This window comes from Aplysia californica, unplaced genomic scaffold, assembly GCF_000002075.1.
Source record: "Aplysia californica isolate F4 #8 unplaced genomic scaffold, AplCal3.0 scaffold00039, whole genome shotgun sequence".
Taxonomy (NCBI): domain Eukaryota; kingdom Metazoa; phylum Mollusca; class Gastropoda; order Aplysiida; family Aplysiidae; genus Aplysia; species Aplysia californica.
Window position 1 is genome coordinate 737,556 of NW_004797309.1, and position 14,107 is coordinate 751,662.

The window sequence follows — 14,107 nt, forward strand, 5'->3', positions numbered from 1 at the left end:
ATGGGGGGGGGGAACAAAGTGATAGAGAGAGAGAGAGAGAGAGAGAGAGAGAGAGAGAGAGAGAGAGAGAGAGAGAGAGAATACCTGATGTGTTCCTGAAATATCTATACAGTATTCTTACTTTTCAATGTAGGCCTACCCTTAGTTAAAGCTGGTGCAACTGCATGTTATGATGTTGTGACAGGGGGATGTTGACTTTCCGTATTTATTATATATTACTAAGATTCCCGAAGTAGAGTGCATGCTATCCTTTAAAATTTCTCAGAAAAGAAGATCAAAGTTGTTATAAATAATTTTCATCCGTATTGACTGAGTTCAGATTATAGGAAGCAAGTTTAGCAATTTGCTTTTACTTTGCTTGTCATGGCCATGCTGAGCTATATTGTATACTACCTCCTAGTAGAAAAATGAATGGATATTAAACACGTGATTTCCGTGTACAAAATGAAAAACGTAACCATTATACCACAAGAACAGATATAAAAGTACAAACGAAAAGAGCAAAAACACTTGAAGTTAACTTCTCCTTCACTCTTCAGATGGACCACCGACAATTAAGGGAGACAATCGTTTAGGACATTTCACCTCTGTTTCAAGAACACAGTTTCAAGGCGACTGGGCCCCCAAAGTGCCCATTTTACCTGTGGTGAGATTTGATAACTTATATTAGTGCATGTATGTCAATCTTTTCTACGTACAGTCTTTACTTTGATTTTCCACTTTTAGTATTGTTCCCTATACATGTACTTTCAAAACAAAGTAAGCTTATAAAATTGAAAGTTTGCTTGTGCTGTAAACTAATTAACGTTTTGTAGGTATATTTAATTACTGAATGTAAAGCTTTTTATAAAAGTAAAAGATGTAGTTGAAGGTTAGAGATGTATATTTGCGAACTTATTTCAGAATGACTAATAAGTGTAATTTCCTCCTCTGGTTTTCATTTTCATGAAGCCACCGAGTTACAACGTTCCAGTTGGGGATCCTGACAAAGAGAAGACAAAGTGGTCTGTGATGCAAAGCTCCTACGATGACTACACTGATGCTCTGAAAAGCCATACTCCTTTTGATACACAAGGAGTCAGCAGCAAACTAAGAAAAACGAACTACAAAGAAAGAGATGGACATGGGGTCTGGGATAGCTATGAGACAACAATGACATCAGCCTTCCCTGCAAAGACTGTGGATTGTAAGTGTTTTTCTGCTCTGAATTATAATTTAGATGTTACTAACTTGTTCTGTCATTTTTTTTCTATTATCTAAAAACACATAGATTTATTATAAATTTTGATTTTTTTGCTTGTGCATTTATTGTAGTTGAAATCTCAAAATTAGTTTTCAGATAGTCTTTCCAAAAGTTTGTATGTATATTCTCTTATTAACTACCGGTACTTTCTGTGTGTTATACAGTGTGGTGAAACACGTATCCCAAAATAGTAAACAAGAAAGTAATATCTTGTAAACATACTCAAAATAATTTCTAGAATTGTCCCCGTCGTTTTAGTTTTATGCAAGAAAAATTCTGAAATTATGCAAACTGAGCCCAAAAATGTGAAATTATGCGATTCTGTTAATTTTAACAAAGAATGATAAAGGAAAATACTAAAAAATTACGCAAAAACTGATTAAATTTTGCTAAATTATGCGGGTTGCATAAAACCACGGGGAAAGCTAGAAGAATACTAGTAAATTGAGATCCAAAACGTTATTGCTGCATCATATATTGTTACTGTTTCAGTGTCGAGATCATCACCATCGAAGCACAGAAATGAGAGTGACTTTCCCCCTGGAGACCGTGAGGCCATCAGAGATAAAGAGAGAATGAGTCTCACCACAAGCCGATTTTACCATGGAAGTGTAAGATTGTGTATAAATCGTTACTTTTAATTTTTAAAATGTATAATAAATTTTTGCTTCAAAATAAGATTAAAGCAACACTTTGCTATAGACTTGAATCACAAAATCAGCGTAACAAAGTAAACCTCTTATTACTCTCTTAGTAACAATTCCAGCTAAAGAGATTCAAGAGGTGCACTATGTTTTAGTAAGAGTTTTACGGCAATTGCAACATAATAAAGTCATATAAGTGCCAAAGATTAGAGAAGTGTTACAAGAGAGTAGCAAACTCAGAAAAGGAGGAGAGGTAAGGACGATAGATGAGCGATAGGAAAGAAGGAGTAAACCCCACCAGAGCACCCATCAACCACCTGCAGGAAGTGTACCTGTATACATGTATTTAGAGTAAAATGATGTTAACATCATCATTGTCATCACTGCCTTTCTCCCCCTGAGTCAGGGCATTGGTCATGAACGAACACTTTCCATTTTTCCCTATCCTGGGCTAGCATCTTGATGTTAATCCACGTCTTCCCATTTTTCTGTACATCAATTTCTGTGACTCTTCTCCATATGGTCCATCTCTTGATCTTTTACCATTTTAACATTTATGAATTGATACTTTTATCTTCAAAAATTCATGCATGAACATTTATTTTTATACAGCCAGCACTAGGCCTTCACAACAGGATTGTATCTGGAGCAAACAGACGAACACAAAGCAACGTGTGGTTTGGGGATCCAGACCTGGACAAACGTTACTACAGTACCTCCACCAAGGAAGTTTTCCAGCCGAAAAGGGTGCCCTACTCATATGACCGACAAAGCCACTACATCCCAAGCTCAATTCCAATTGATTACTGCAGTAAGCATGCACAGTTTAATGACAACATAGGCTACATTATGTCTTTGTCTCAAAAGAAATGAGTAATTTCAATTTTTTTATTACTCACCTGGTAGGCCTTCATTATTATTATTATTATTATTATATATATATATGGGTTTCTCTAGGTTTAAGTGTATGGGTGTGATCCACCCATGTTGTCAGGAATCAGATAAAATCATTTTTTACTATATGTGGACTATACGGGTGTGATCCACCCATGTTGTCAGGAATGTGATGGGAAATATGTTGTCAGGGATAGGGTTAAAGTCAGGTCAATTATTGAACCTCTGATTTTTCGTACCCGTAAAAAAATGGTTTAAAGTTTGGTTTATTTGCCTTTATACTATAACTTTTTGTACCCCAGTACCACAAGCCTGAATTTCCTTGTTCTTTTCCTACTGAACACTTACATGTGTGTTCTGTGCACAAAAGGGTTAAGGACACACACTCAATGGTACATTGAGGTCCATACGGTAAGCAAAATTCTTTTTAGAAAAAAAAAGAAAATCAAGTGACTCTTGCACTTTTCCAAACCCAAAGGTTTTCCTTTGACGTTTTTATGAGAAATTGTAATTATAAAACGAAAAGGTCTTCTGTTATCAACTTCAGTCAGATACTGATCAATTGAGGATCAGGTTTTTTTATCAACTCTATTTTCTTCAAAATACAGTCAAACTTACTCTAATGGGCACCTCTACAAGACAATCACCTGTACAAACGACCCCTTCCCATTTTCCCTCTTGTGTTTTTATTACATAATAATACTGACACTGTGTAAGACGCTCTTCTGTCTTAGACAGCCAATTTTCTCCTTGAAAATGAGTGACTGCCCTAGTCAATTTTGATTGTATTACTACACTGACTGAATGAGGCACTGAACAACCCTTTTCTAAAGCCGAACCCTAGATTCCCCAACAGAAAGCTAATATAAAACATTTAACCCTTTGGACTTGAACCAAATCCCTCTTCAAAAGCACTGAACCATGACGGTGGTGAGACTTGAAAACTCCCATGAATACCTAATGTCAAGAATGCTCCTTTAGAGATTCAAACCAGTGCCATCCACACCGTAGTCCAGCATGATACCACAAAAGAGCTAACAGGAATACCAAAACAAATTTCTGAGAAGGCCACGTTAAGTTGAAAGGTTGTTACATTCTGAGTTGCACACATAAGTATTTGCATCTGAATCACTGTTCTCATAAATTCGTCGTCTTATTGTTATCAATCACAGGAAACAGCATGACCTATGAAGCTACCACCTCAACCGACTTTCCAGATCCAAGGCAAGAAAGGATGGTTCCAAATGCCAAGGCTCTGGAAAGTGTAAGAAAAACAAATCTTTTTTTACCCAAGCTTTCTTCACTTTTCCATTGGATACTTTTGTTTTGCAGTTTCAAACAATTTGATAGAAACTCTGCTTGGATTAAGAAATAATGTAATGCTGGAAGAAGTGTTCTGGGCTGGGTGCCAAGGCAGACCAAGATGTTAGGAAAACTGAATGAAACCCTATGTTGGCTTTTCAGTATTTTACAAGTATTGATTTCTTTATTTTACTCTTTTACCATTTTTTTGCATCTAATTTTTACGCTGATACTTCAGATATAAGAACAAAGATTAGTACAAAGCTGTGCCAGAGCAGGCTGAGGTGGATATAAAGTCTGCTTCCCCACCATACAGCTTGGGTGTTACTCAGGTGCCACAATTTTGTCAAAAAGATTGTAATCATATTAGGCCTACAAATATAATGTGCTTTCACATTTCCAAGTTATGAAAAATAAATTATTGCTATTATAATATTGTATAGGAAAAGACCTGAAATAAGGACGTTTCTTTAATCTATTTTCAAAACTGTGACAAGTGGCATAGGTCAATATGGCAGTGCGGTAATGATGTACCTCTTGAAGGTAGAATGCTGTACATGATGCATTGTGTATTGCAGCAAACCATTTCGAAAGTCTACTACTAATACTATGAGACTTAGTAACGTTTTATTTGTTTTGTATCTTCTAGCTTCAAAGTTCCCACATCAAGCCACCCCAGAAGCATATGACATTCAATACGACCCATCAAGATGAGTTCGTCCCGAAACCGCTACAGAATTTTGTCTACGACTCTGGACGACTGCAGCGTAGTTCTGTCCCACTGGGAACTATGGCTATCTGATGAAGGAGTCAGTAATACACCGTCTTATGACCAGTACTTGATACTTTCGAATTGTAGACTGTCCACAAAAGAAAAATTCTATTCGATAGATTGTGGTACAAAACTGTCAAGTCATAGCTGGCTCCATAGTTGAAGTTGAAACAAAATAAAAATAAAAATCTACAGCTACGTACTACCCTTGATGTATGCAAAGAGGACACGCACCTAGAAAGATACAAGGGGTTTCAACACCTCTTCACATTAACTTTTGCATCCAGATTTCAGAATTACCACCACACAGCAATTTATTGCTCATATTACATCCCTTTAAACTAAAATAAAACTTTCCAAATAGTTGACTACGTGCCTCTGTATGCAAATAAAAGATTAAGTGCTATTTGACTTACTTGGTTGTTTACAGTATTATTATAGTTATGGGCCTACTCATATTTTTAAAAAAATATAAAATAAGGCCAACTAGTATTACTGTGAAATGTGTATTGCATTGAGCACTTTCCAAGTGGAATGATTTCTATATTATTAGGGAGCAACTATTCTTTATTCACTTATTTTTATCATGTTGAATCTCTCAGAATTGTATCTGAAGGCGTCCATTACATTGTACTTTGTGAAGCCATTTTGCTTTGAATACTCCTTTATATGTGTAAATATTATATAATTATATATGTATGCAAAGTCAGTATTATTATCAAGATTTTCAGCTGATTTTCAGATAAGCTACCAAAAAAAAAGTCATATTCTATATTATATGTGGTATTATGTCATTTCTCAATACTCAAAGCACAGGAAACTGACAGTTATTATGTCATTATGATATTACGAGTTTAAAGACAGTATTTTCCTGGTGGAAGCACTAAAGAGAATAACAAAATGGCATGGAGAGCTCCACTGATTCAAGCCAATGATATGACTTTGATATAATTCATTGCATAATTTAAAAGAAGTACTTTTACAAAAATATAGCATTTGTTAATGTTATACCATTAGTATTCGTCTTACTTTTAGACAAAAGTCTGGATAACTGTGGTTTACAGTCAAAATGTAACTAAATAGGGCTTCATTGGCATTAATGTGTGCACAAATCATTTTCAGTTTGTTCACAATAGGTGTAATATAAATGCGAACAGTAAATTTTTATGTCAAGTAAAATAATTCTGAGGCATCGTGGCGAAATCAGGTGCTCGTCAAAATAATAAGATCGGAGAATCAGGTATTTTTCCACGAGTTTGGACATTTTATTCGAAATTTTAATTAAATATCGCTTAACCTCTTTTATGTCCATATAAAAACACATTTCCATGAGCATTTTACTGAAAAACATAGATTAAAGGCACAAAATATGTCATTTTATAGTTTTCAAAGAAACTTTAGCTATTGAAGTTACCAAACTTTGGCGGTTATTTTCTCGCTAATTTCACCACTGAAACCAGGCGACCTGACTGCCTTCAATTTCAAATATCTTGAGTTCTATTCAAGAGAAATGGATGTTTATTTCATTAGAATCAAGGCAAATAAATCAGCCTTCCGACGATACCAATAACTCCACATGTTCAAAAACTGACGAACGCCTGATTCCATTGCGTCATGACACAATTGTCTCAAAAGTTTAATTTTTGTGATGTTTGCCAACCATACTTGCCAACGATAGTCAAACGTTGATGTACATGATGTTTACATTATAATATATAGGCCTATGACCAGTATTATCACCTGCAGTGCTGTGGTGTTTGTGATTTTGCAACACAAGAGTGATATTTATATCTTTTACAATATATATATTTTATGGAGATTATGTACTTCATATCACAATGTTTTTCTTGTCATCACTATCACCATGAATCTGAGTGAGCTTGTTCTTGCCATATTATTTTTTGTTGTGCAATAAAAACTATGAAAAAACATAAAAGAACGACTGATCACTCCTGTTTTTCTTTGTGTGCTCCATGAAAATGAGACCTCACAAAATTTTATGTATATATTTTCAGTGTCTCCAGACAAAAAAAAAGAACTCAGTCTTTCCTTGTTTTACTACAGGGGGAGTAAAAAAAATAAAAAAATGAAGTTACCTAGTAGCCTACTCATTTTTCAGACTACAGCAGGGATATTGATTACCGAACGCAAGAAGTGACTATGCTATATATCCACTTTTGATCGAAATGGAACAATCAATTTGGGTAGTGAGATTTTAATCTGCTCTTTTACCTCTGTAAATATCTACGCTCAATTCGGTATTGGGATATTAGATCTAACACTTCTTTTTTTTACTATGTTATAGAGATGTCAAAATCATCAAAATTTCAAACTCTTTCTTGAAACTAAAAAGTGGATATCTAGTCACTTCTTGTGTTCAGCTGTCGATATGCTGATTTAAATAGTAATAGTGTAGCTATAGGAAAAACACTGTGTAATATAATTTCAACGGGGTTGTATTGTACTTAGCAAGAAATTAAGAGAGAAAAATATCAGAATAAGAGAGAGATCAGACACAATATCTCAATTCTAAAATAACAATGCTAAATCTACTTGTACATGTAAACAAAGATGAAAACTTCATGAATGAAAACCACCAAGCAAGAGGAACTGTGTTAAATACAAAATATTTAATTCCCAATTCTAACGAAAGATGTGAACCATTTGTTACAATTGAAAATTATCAAACACGAAGCAAAATTACATGTATACTATGTAACAACAGTCTCCTCATTCATTCAATTTTACTCAAAACTCAAAGCAGGACAACTGACAATATTTGTTATGTCCAGGACAAAGCAACATTTCAAATACCGTTTGCAAGAGACAAACATAGAATCTAGATTTTTATGAGTCTATGGAAGTTTTAGGAAATTTTGGGATAACTACACTTTATACTTCATGTGATGGCAAGAGTGTTTCTTTTAAATCTTTTTAAACAACAGTTTCTCAGAGGGTATTCCAACATCATAGATCTATACCAGAAAAACTGAGCCTCAATATCTGTCTGTCGAAAAATATGTTTGAAGTCCATGAAATGGGATCCACAAATGCACTGACTACGAAACACACTTCATTAAAAACACACCTAAAGAACTAAGACTGTAAGCTCATCGTTTCATCTTGTCCCACAAGAAGTCGTCCTGGTCTTTCGGGCTCATGTGAGTGATGATTTCCTCCAGTGAAGCTCTCTTGAAGCGGTCGCGGACGTTGTGGTACACAGGCTCTCCCCACAGGGTGCCCGTCTCCCAGCCCTTCACGTCCTTCATCAGCTCGTTCTCCTCATCTCTGTTCTTCCTTATATGCTTCAGGAAACTTGGGAAAGATAAAAGAGTAGAACAACCACTCAGCACACAAGTTCTATTGAAGAAAAAAAGGCTTGGCATCATAGATTTTTTTGTTTAAGTAAGTGCTTTACAGCACTTGCAACACTATTAGGTTATACAGGTGCCAAACATTAGAAGTACTACAAGAGAGTAACAAACACAAGAATAGGAGGACAGACAAAAACGATAGATGTTTGATAAAAAAGAAGGAGCAAACCACATAACAGCACCTGCCATCATAGTTTTTCATGGTCATATATTAATTTAATGAGGTAAAGAAAAAAGAAAAATAATACAAAATTGACAGAAAGATTATACTACAAAAAGATACACGCAGCATCAAAACTTTCAGTAAAACACATGACAACTACATTCAAACCCGCTTTAATTGCCACCTGTCCGAGAAAATCACCTGTACAAATAAAGACTTCCTACTTTCCTCATGTAACTTTTTGTAGATTATAATGACACTGTCCAAGATGTCCCTGTCTAAGACAACCACTTTTCTGCTCAGCAACGGGTAGCTGTCTTACTTCAATGATTTTGATTGTACTCGGTTCAATCCTCCATCTCCACCAAAAGAGGAATGCTTATCCTGGAATTTGAATTAAACAAAAGGACAGGGGGCTCTTGTGGTCAAGAGGTACACTGTTCACCTCTCATTTGCGGGTTAAAAACCTGATAGCGGCGGAAAATTTTTTTCTATAAAATTTTCTCCTTTCCCGTCCTGTTCTCCAGTCATGTTGCTTCATCTGCTTTCATCTCCACTTTTTGCTTCCCCTCATCCCCCCCCTCCCCACTACTTTCCCCTCTCCTTTGGGCTCCTGACTCTTTCTACTGCTACTCTTGTTCCCTTCTTAATGCTGTCTCTCAGCCACACCCCTGATCTTAGGATAGGTAAGATCAAGCACCTTCTTGGATAACAGTAACAAAAACCTCAGAGGTACCTTGTGCAAGATGGGCACATTAAAAGATCCCTCGGTTATCCTTAAAACGACAAGAGTAAGCTTCTGCCGCCACCTGGGCAAAATTCAAAATTAGTTCCTAACCAAAACAGAAAATTGACAACTTAATGTGCAAACTGCGCGCTCTTATGACCTCACGCAGTTGCGAGAGCTGTAAAACTCTTACCAAACTAAACTAAAAGAAAAGAACTTCAGCACAAATGCCCATTAAAGTACATCTAAACTCAGGAGGATCTATTTCATTGGGAACAAAGTTTCACATTGTTAGAAAAATTTAATAAAGGAAGCCCATTACAGCAGAAAAAATAACTCTGAAATATTAATTGCTTTCTTAAGTGTGGGGTTTCAGAGTCCTTCGTCAATGAACATAAGGTTTACTGCACCCACAACTGTGATTTAGAATATCATATAATGAAAAAAAAAAACACATTTATTATCTCTTAAACCTTCAAGCTTAACCCTATCCGTACGTCGTGTTTTACTATCGTATCCATACGACGTGGGGAACTCAGGGCACCACTTTCCAAAGAGGAAATTTACTAGTTAATCCGATCCATACGCTTTGCATAGCAGTCTGTCAGAATGACTTTTTGAGAAATACTGAAAGTTTCAAAGAGATATTCGCACTAGAAGTATTCTAAATTGTGGAGAATACAATCCCGGGGGTACAAAATGACCCCGCCCAGGGCGTACGGATAGGGTTAAACCCTTTACACTCATTTATGCAATAATAAATCTTAGGTTATTTTGCCAAACAGTGGCGTCCAAAAGAAACTTAAAAATGTATTCACCCAATTATTGTGTTAAAGCTTTTCACTATCCACTCATTCAGCTTACCAACTAAAGAAAAATAATTCTGCATCATCTGGCACACTAACTTTTCATCTACGACCGGAGTCATCAGGGACATGGCAACTCACAACTGATCTTAGAAAATCATGCTTGGCAAAATTGTGTGAAATCAAAGAAACGTAAAATTGTGTTTGCGCTTGTATTAGTGTCTTAATATTAGTGGAATGGACATGTATTGTATATGAGATGAATGGAGAATATTATTCTCTCTGCAGCGAACATCGTTTAATTATGATATTTTCAGACAGATAGGAAAACTGAGCAGTCACAAATATCACGCAAAACTTCAACTTAATGTTAAATGTGCTCATTTGTGTTTTGTGTACGAACCTTTTGTTTCGTGCATTAACTTTATTTGACCATGGACAGAGTTACATTTTGGATATTAGTCATCTGTCACTGAGGAACAAAGACCATGAAACTGCCATGATTTGGCGTGGCCTGGGTGGAATGATCAAAACTCCACTCATGAGAATCAACGGAAGGCTTCGTTTCGAGGACTACATCAAGCAAGTGCTGGAACGTCACGTCGTATCCTTATTTTCGTCATGGTGTCATTCAAGTAGACATCTTTATGCATGGACAAAGCACCTACTCACAGGGCCAACAGGCTTTAGCCGATTCTTAGAAAAGAAAATCATAACAAAGACAGAGTGGTCATTAGTAAATAGCCGCGATATGAATCCTACAGATATGTGGGGCCCCATTAAACAGCAGCTAAAGAAACGTGACTTTGCTCCCAGTTAAGATGCTTTTGTTTGCAACTCTCTGTGACATCTGAGTCTATGCCCAAAGGATTTTGTAACTGCTCTGTTTTACATTTTTAAGTTTCTTTTGGACGCTACAGTATATAGCACAGTATAGAAAACTCTAAGACTACAGCACATATTTCACAAAAACAAAATAAAGACATAAAAATCAAAAAAAAAAAACCCCACAAATGAAAAACTTAGGATGGAAGCGGGTTGCTTTTTGTTTGTTTTAGCAACAGTTTGAGAGCACTTGCAGCCCATAGATAATATATGTGCTGAAGATTAGAGAGAGAGTAACATACAAAAGGTAAATAAAAGAAGGAAGAAAGAAAAGAACATCAGATGTTTTGATAGGAAAGAATTAGCAGCACACCACCCACAGATGGAAGAATGAACCTATCACAAACCTCATAGAAGGAAGACATTTTAAAAAAAATACTTACGCACGATCTCTCTCTGCAAGGATAAAGGGCTCAATGGCAATGCGAGCATCTCTCAGTTCCAACGCTTCACGACTGAAACAGAAATGAATAACCTTAAAAAAAATGCAAGTAACAACAAAAAAAATTTGCATTCTCTAAATCTCAAACGACCAAGACTGAATAACACAAAGTAAAAGAATCATCGCAGCTGAAAAATGTCTCAAGAACCCACACAACACAACAAATGTTCCCAAAAAGGAAATCGGACAAAAATTTTGGAAAAAATGCTTCACGAACAAACTCTCAGCTTGACATATGCATAGCTCAACAGTCCCCATATACATTTATTCTTTTTAGCCACTAACCTCCTCACACAGTCTACGTGGGGTCAATCAAAATGTGAACTTTGGGCTAAAGGAATTTAACATCAGGTAGGCTACTTTACTTAAATACTTCACACAAGTCCATTAGAACTAAAATTACTCAGAATAAAACTGGTATATTTTTTTACACAGTATAAAAGAAAATGTAAGATACATTCTTTTTCCTTTTCATTATACTTAGATTACTTACAAATTGAAAAAGGCAAGAAAATAAATTTCAAAATTTTGCAAGTAAAAAGCATTGAAATCCTAAACTGTCATACTTTAACAAGAATCCAAACTACATTTTAACATTTAGCACTTACTCTCTCTTTGCTTTGTTTCTGGCAAATGCTACCCATGCAGCAGTAGTGAAGCCAACAAAGGCGAAAAATTGGGTGAAACCTGGGGAGAAATATTTTTGGGGGATTGAAAATCTGCACTCTTCTTTTTAATTACTTGAACAAAACTGACACAAAAGAGCGTGCTCAAAAAGTAATACATAAATTTTATTCCACAGTTTGTAAAGTGTCTTGGGTTTCGTAACATATAACCAGGCAAGGAAAAATAAATTTAATGAAAGTTTCATAATATAGTCATACATGATATGTTATTTGTGTATGCATTCATAATATGAGACTTAAAAGTTCAGACTAGATAGGCAAGACAGTGTGCTTCTAATGCTACGAATGAGAAAACTATTTCAACCAATAATCAACAAATAATTCAATCAGAATACTTATTTATTATTGGCTTTCCTGATCATTCGACATACAACTGCAAAACTCACTGGATAGGGCCTATAGCATAAACATTGGCAGATTAGACATTGGATTGAAGATCAAATCAAGAAATCAAATGCTGCCTGGGCCTGATATATTTTGAAAGATCTAGGTCAGAATCAGCGTATCAAAAATAAGCAAAATGACCCTCGAAGAAGCTTGTGCAGTTAAAGTTTCATTTTTTAATTGATTGTCAATGATGAACTTGAAGTTATGTGTGTCAAGATCACCCAATGTGTTGAACTGATGCTTAAGCTTCCACACACTGACAGAACAGTGTGACTGTGCAGTATGGAGACTAGGTCAAAAGACACTCTTCTTTTCTATAAAAAATAAAATATTATTTAAGACTAAGTTTACTAACAGAGAAACATTTTTAACAACACAACAAAGACCTGCTGTGTACAAAGAACTTTTTTGTTATTTTGCTAACAGTTTAAGTTAAAAAATTTATAATCCCAGCATTGCAATTTCAAATTTAAAGAAAAAAAAAGCACAAACAATCTCAGAGTCAGAGCAAACTCAAACATTCAAGATAGTCTAGTGTACTTAAAAAGGATGATACCTCAAAACCATAAGGCAAGACGTGATCTATTGTATGCTTTAAATTAAAATTAAAAGCCAGTCTTTTGTTAACGCAGTAAGCCTCTTTTATCTTTTTTCATATCTTTTGTTAATTAATAGAAGCACAAAGAGAGCTTGCAAAGAAACATTTCATAGGTGGCTTTCTAAGGAGGAGGATCTCCCCTTCGATTGTAACACAATTTAGAGAATTGCACGAAGATAGATTCTACACAAGAAATTATAAAAACACAGAATTACCCAATTTGATAAAACGGACAGTTCTCGTACGTCATGAAAGAATTTGACAATTTCCTTGAGTAACTAAGGCTCAAGTCTAACAACCAGTTCCAATTTAAACCGATCGCCTAACTCGTGGCTGAAAAAAAACGCGTTGTTTTTTAGATCGCGAGTCGGGCGATCGGTTTGTGCCATGAATGTGATGTACAGCGAGCACCTAGCACACCTCTGTGATTGGCCCAAATAGATCTAGATGACGTATTCCGCCATCTACTTTTGTCGTCTTCCGGGATTTCCCCCAAGACTCTCGGGATTCCCTCACCAGTAACTGTTGACTAGATCTCACCATGTTTGTTTGTTTTTTTTCTGTTTTAATTTGTATGTTTATAAACAATGTAGCAATGCCAAAGAAAATTTAATTTTTAGCTTGATCATTTTTTTATTTGGTACATAAGAAAGAGTTAAATTCAATTCTAAGAATTATGCTTTTTGAATTTTATATATATCGGTTCATAAATAAAAAAAGTTATGAGGTTGTAAAAGTCGGTAAAATATGGATAACCTACACATAGGAAAATCTTTTCTTTGCATTGGAAGTGGCTATTCTCACCCGGGGTGAGAATAGAAATACACGATCTACCTCTCACTCCGGGTGAGACTTGCCAGCGTAGGCTATTCTCACCCGGTGTGAAACAAGACCTGTTTTTCCTCATTTTGGAACACTGTCTATCGGTGTGGATGATAAAATTGATATAAAAGCCAAGAAAAAATTACGTTATAATAGCACAAAAGTTTACGCTAATTTGATCGTCTTCAAAGATGCTATGGATTTCACTTTTCGAATCGAGCCGAACTATGCGGGTCGCCATTTTGTTTTGCCCGGAAGTTCTCGCAAGATCTACTCCTCCCCGCTCTCTCTCTCTGTCTCTTTCTGAATACTGTCTATCGGTGTGGACGATCAAATTGACCAAAACAAAGTTAAAAAATGAT

The 14,107-nt window shown here is 35.7% G+C and overlaps 2 protein-coding genes across 2 annotated transcripts in view; one reads left to right on the plus strand and one right to left on the minus strand.

The window, feature by feature from the left end:
• LOC101845903 overlaps positions 1 to 6,201 on the plus strand; it is an 8,028-nt gene extending 1,827 nt beyond the window's left edge. The window contains exons 3-8 of the mRNA XM_005091992.3: positions 540 to 646; positions 952 to 1,186; positions 1,736 to 1,854; positions 2,500 to 2,698; positions 3,954 to 4,045; positions 4,733 to 6,201. Coding sequence (XP_005092049.1) covers positions 540 to 646; positions 952 to 1,186; positions 1,736 to 1,854; positions 2,500 to 2,698; positions 3,954 to 4,045; positions 4,733 to 4,885 — 905 coding nt within the window. The 3' untranslated portion in view covers positions 4,886 to 6,201. The remainder of the gene's footprint in view (positions 1 to 539; positions 647 to 951; positions 1,187 to 1,735; positions 1,855 to 2,499; positions 2,699 to 3,953; positions 4,046 to 4,732) is intronic.
• A 1,262-nt stretch (positions 6,202 to 7,463) lies between these two features.
• The window catches only part of LOC101846334 (NADH dehydrogenase [ubiquinone] 1 alpha subcomplex subunit 13), an 8,672-nt gene continuing 2,028 nt past the window's right edge, over positions 7,464 to 14,107 (minus strand). Inside the window, exons 2-4 of the mRNA XM_005091994.2 lie at positions 11,861 to 11,939; positions 11,194 to 11,265; positions 7,464 to 8,170 (exon numbers count right to left, since the gene is read on the minus strand). Of these exons, the coding sequence (XP_005092051.2) occupies positions 7,966 to 8,170; positions 11,194 to 11,265; positions 11,861 to 11,939 (356 nt within the window). The 3' untranslated portion in view covers positions 7,464 to 7,965. The remainder of the gene's footprint in view (positions 8,171 to 11,193; positions 11,266 to 11,860; positions 11,940 to 14,107) is intronic.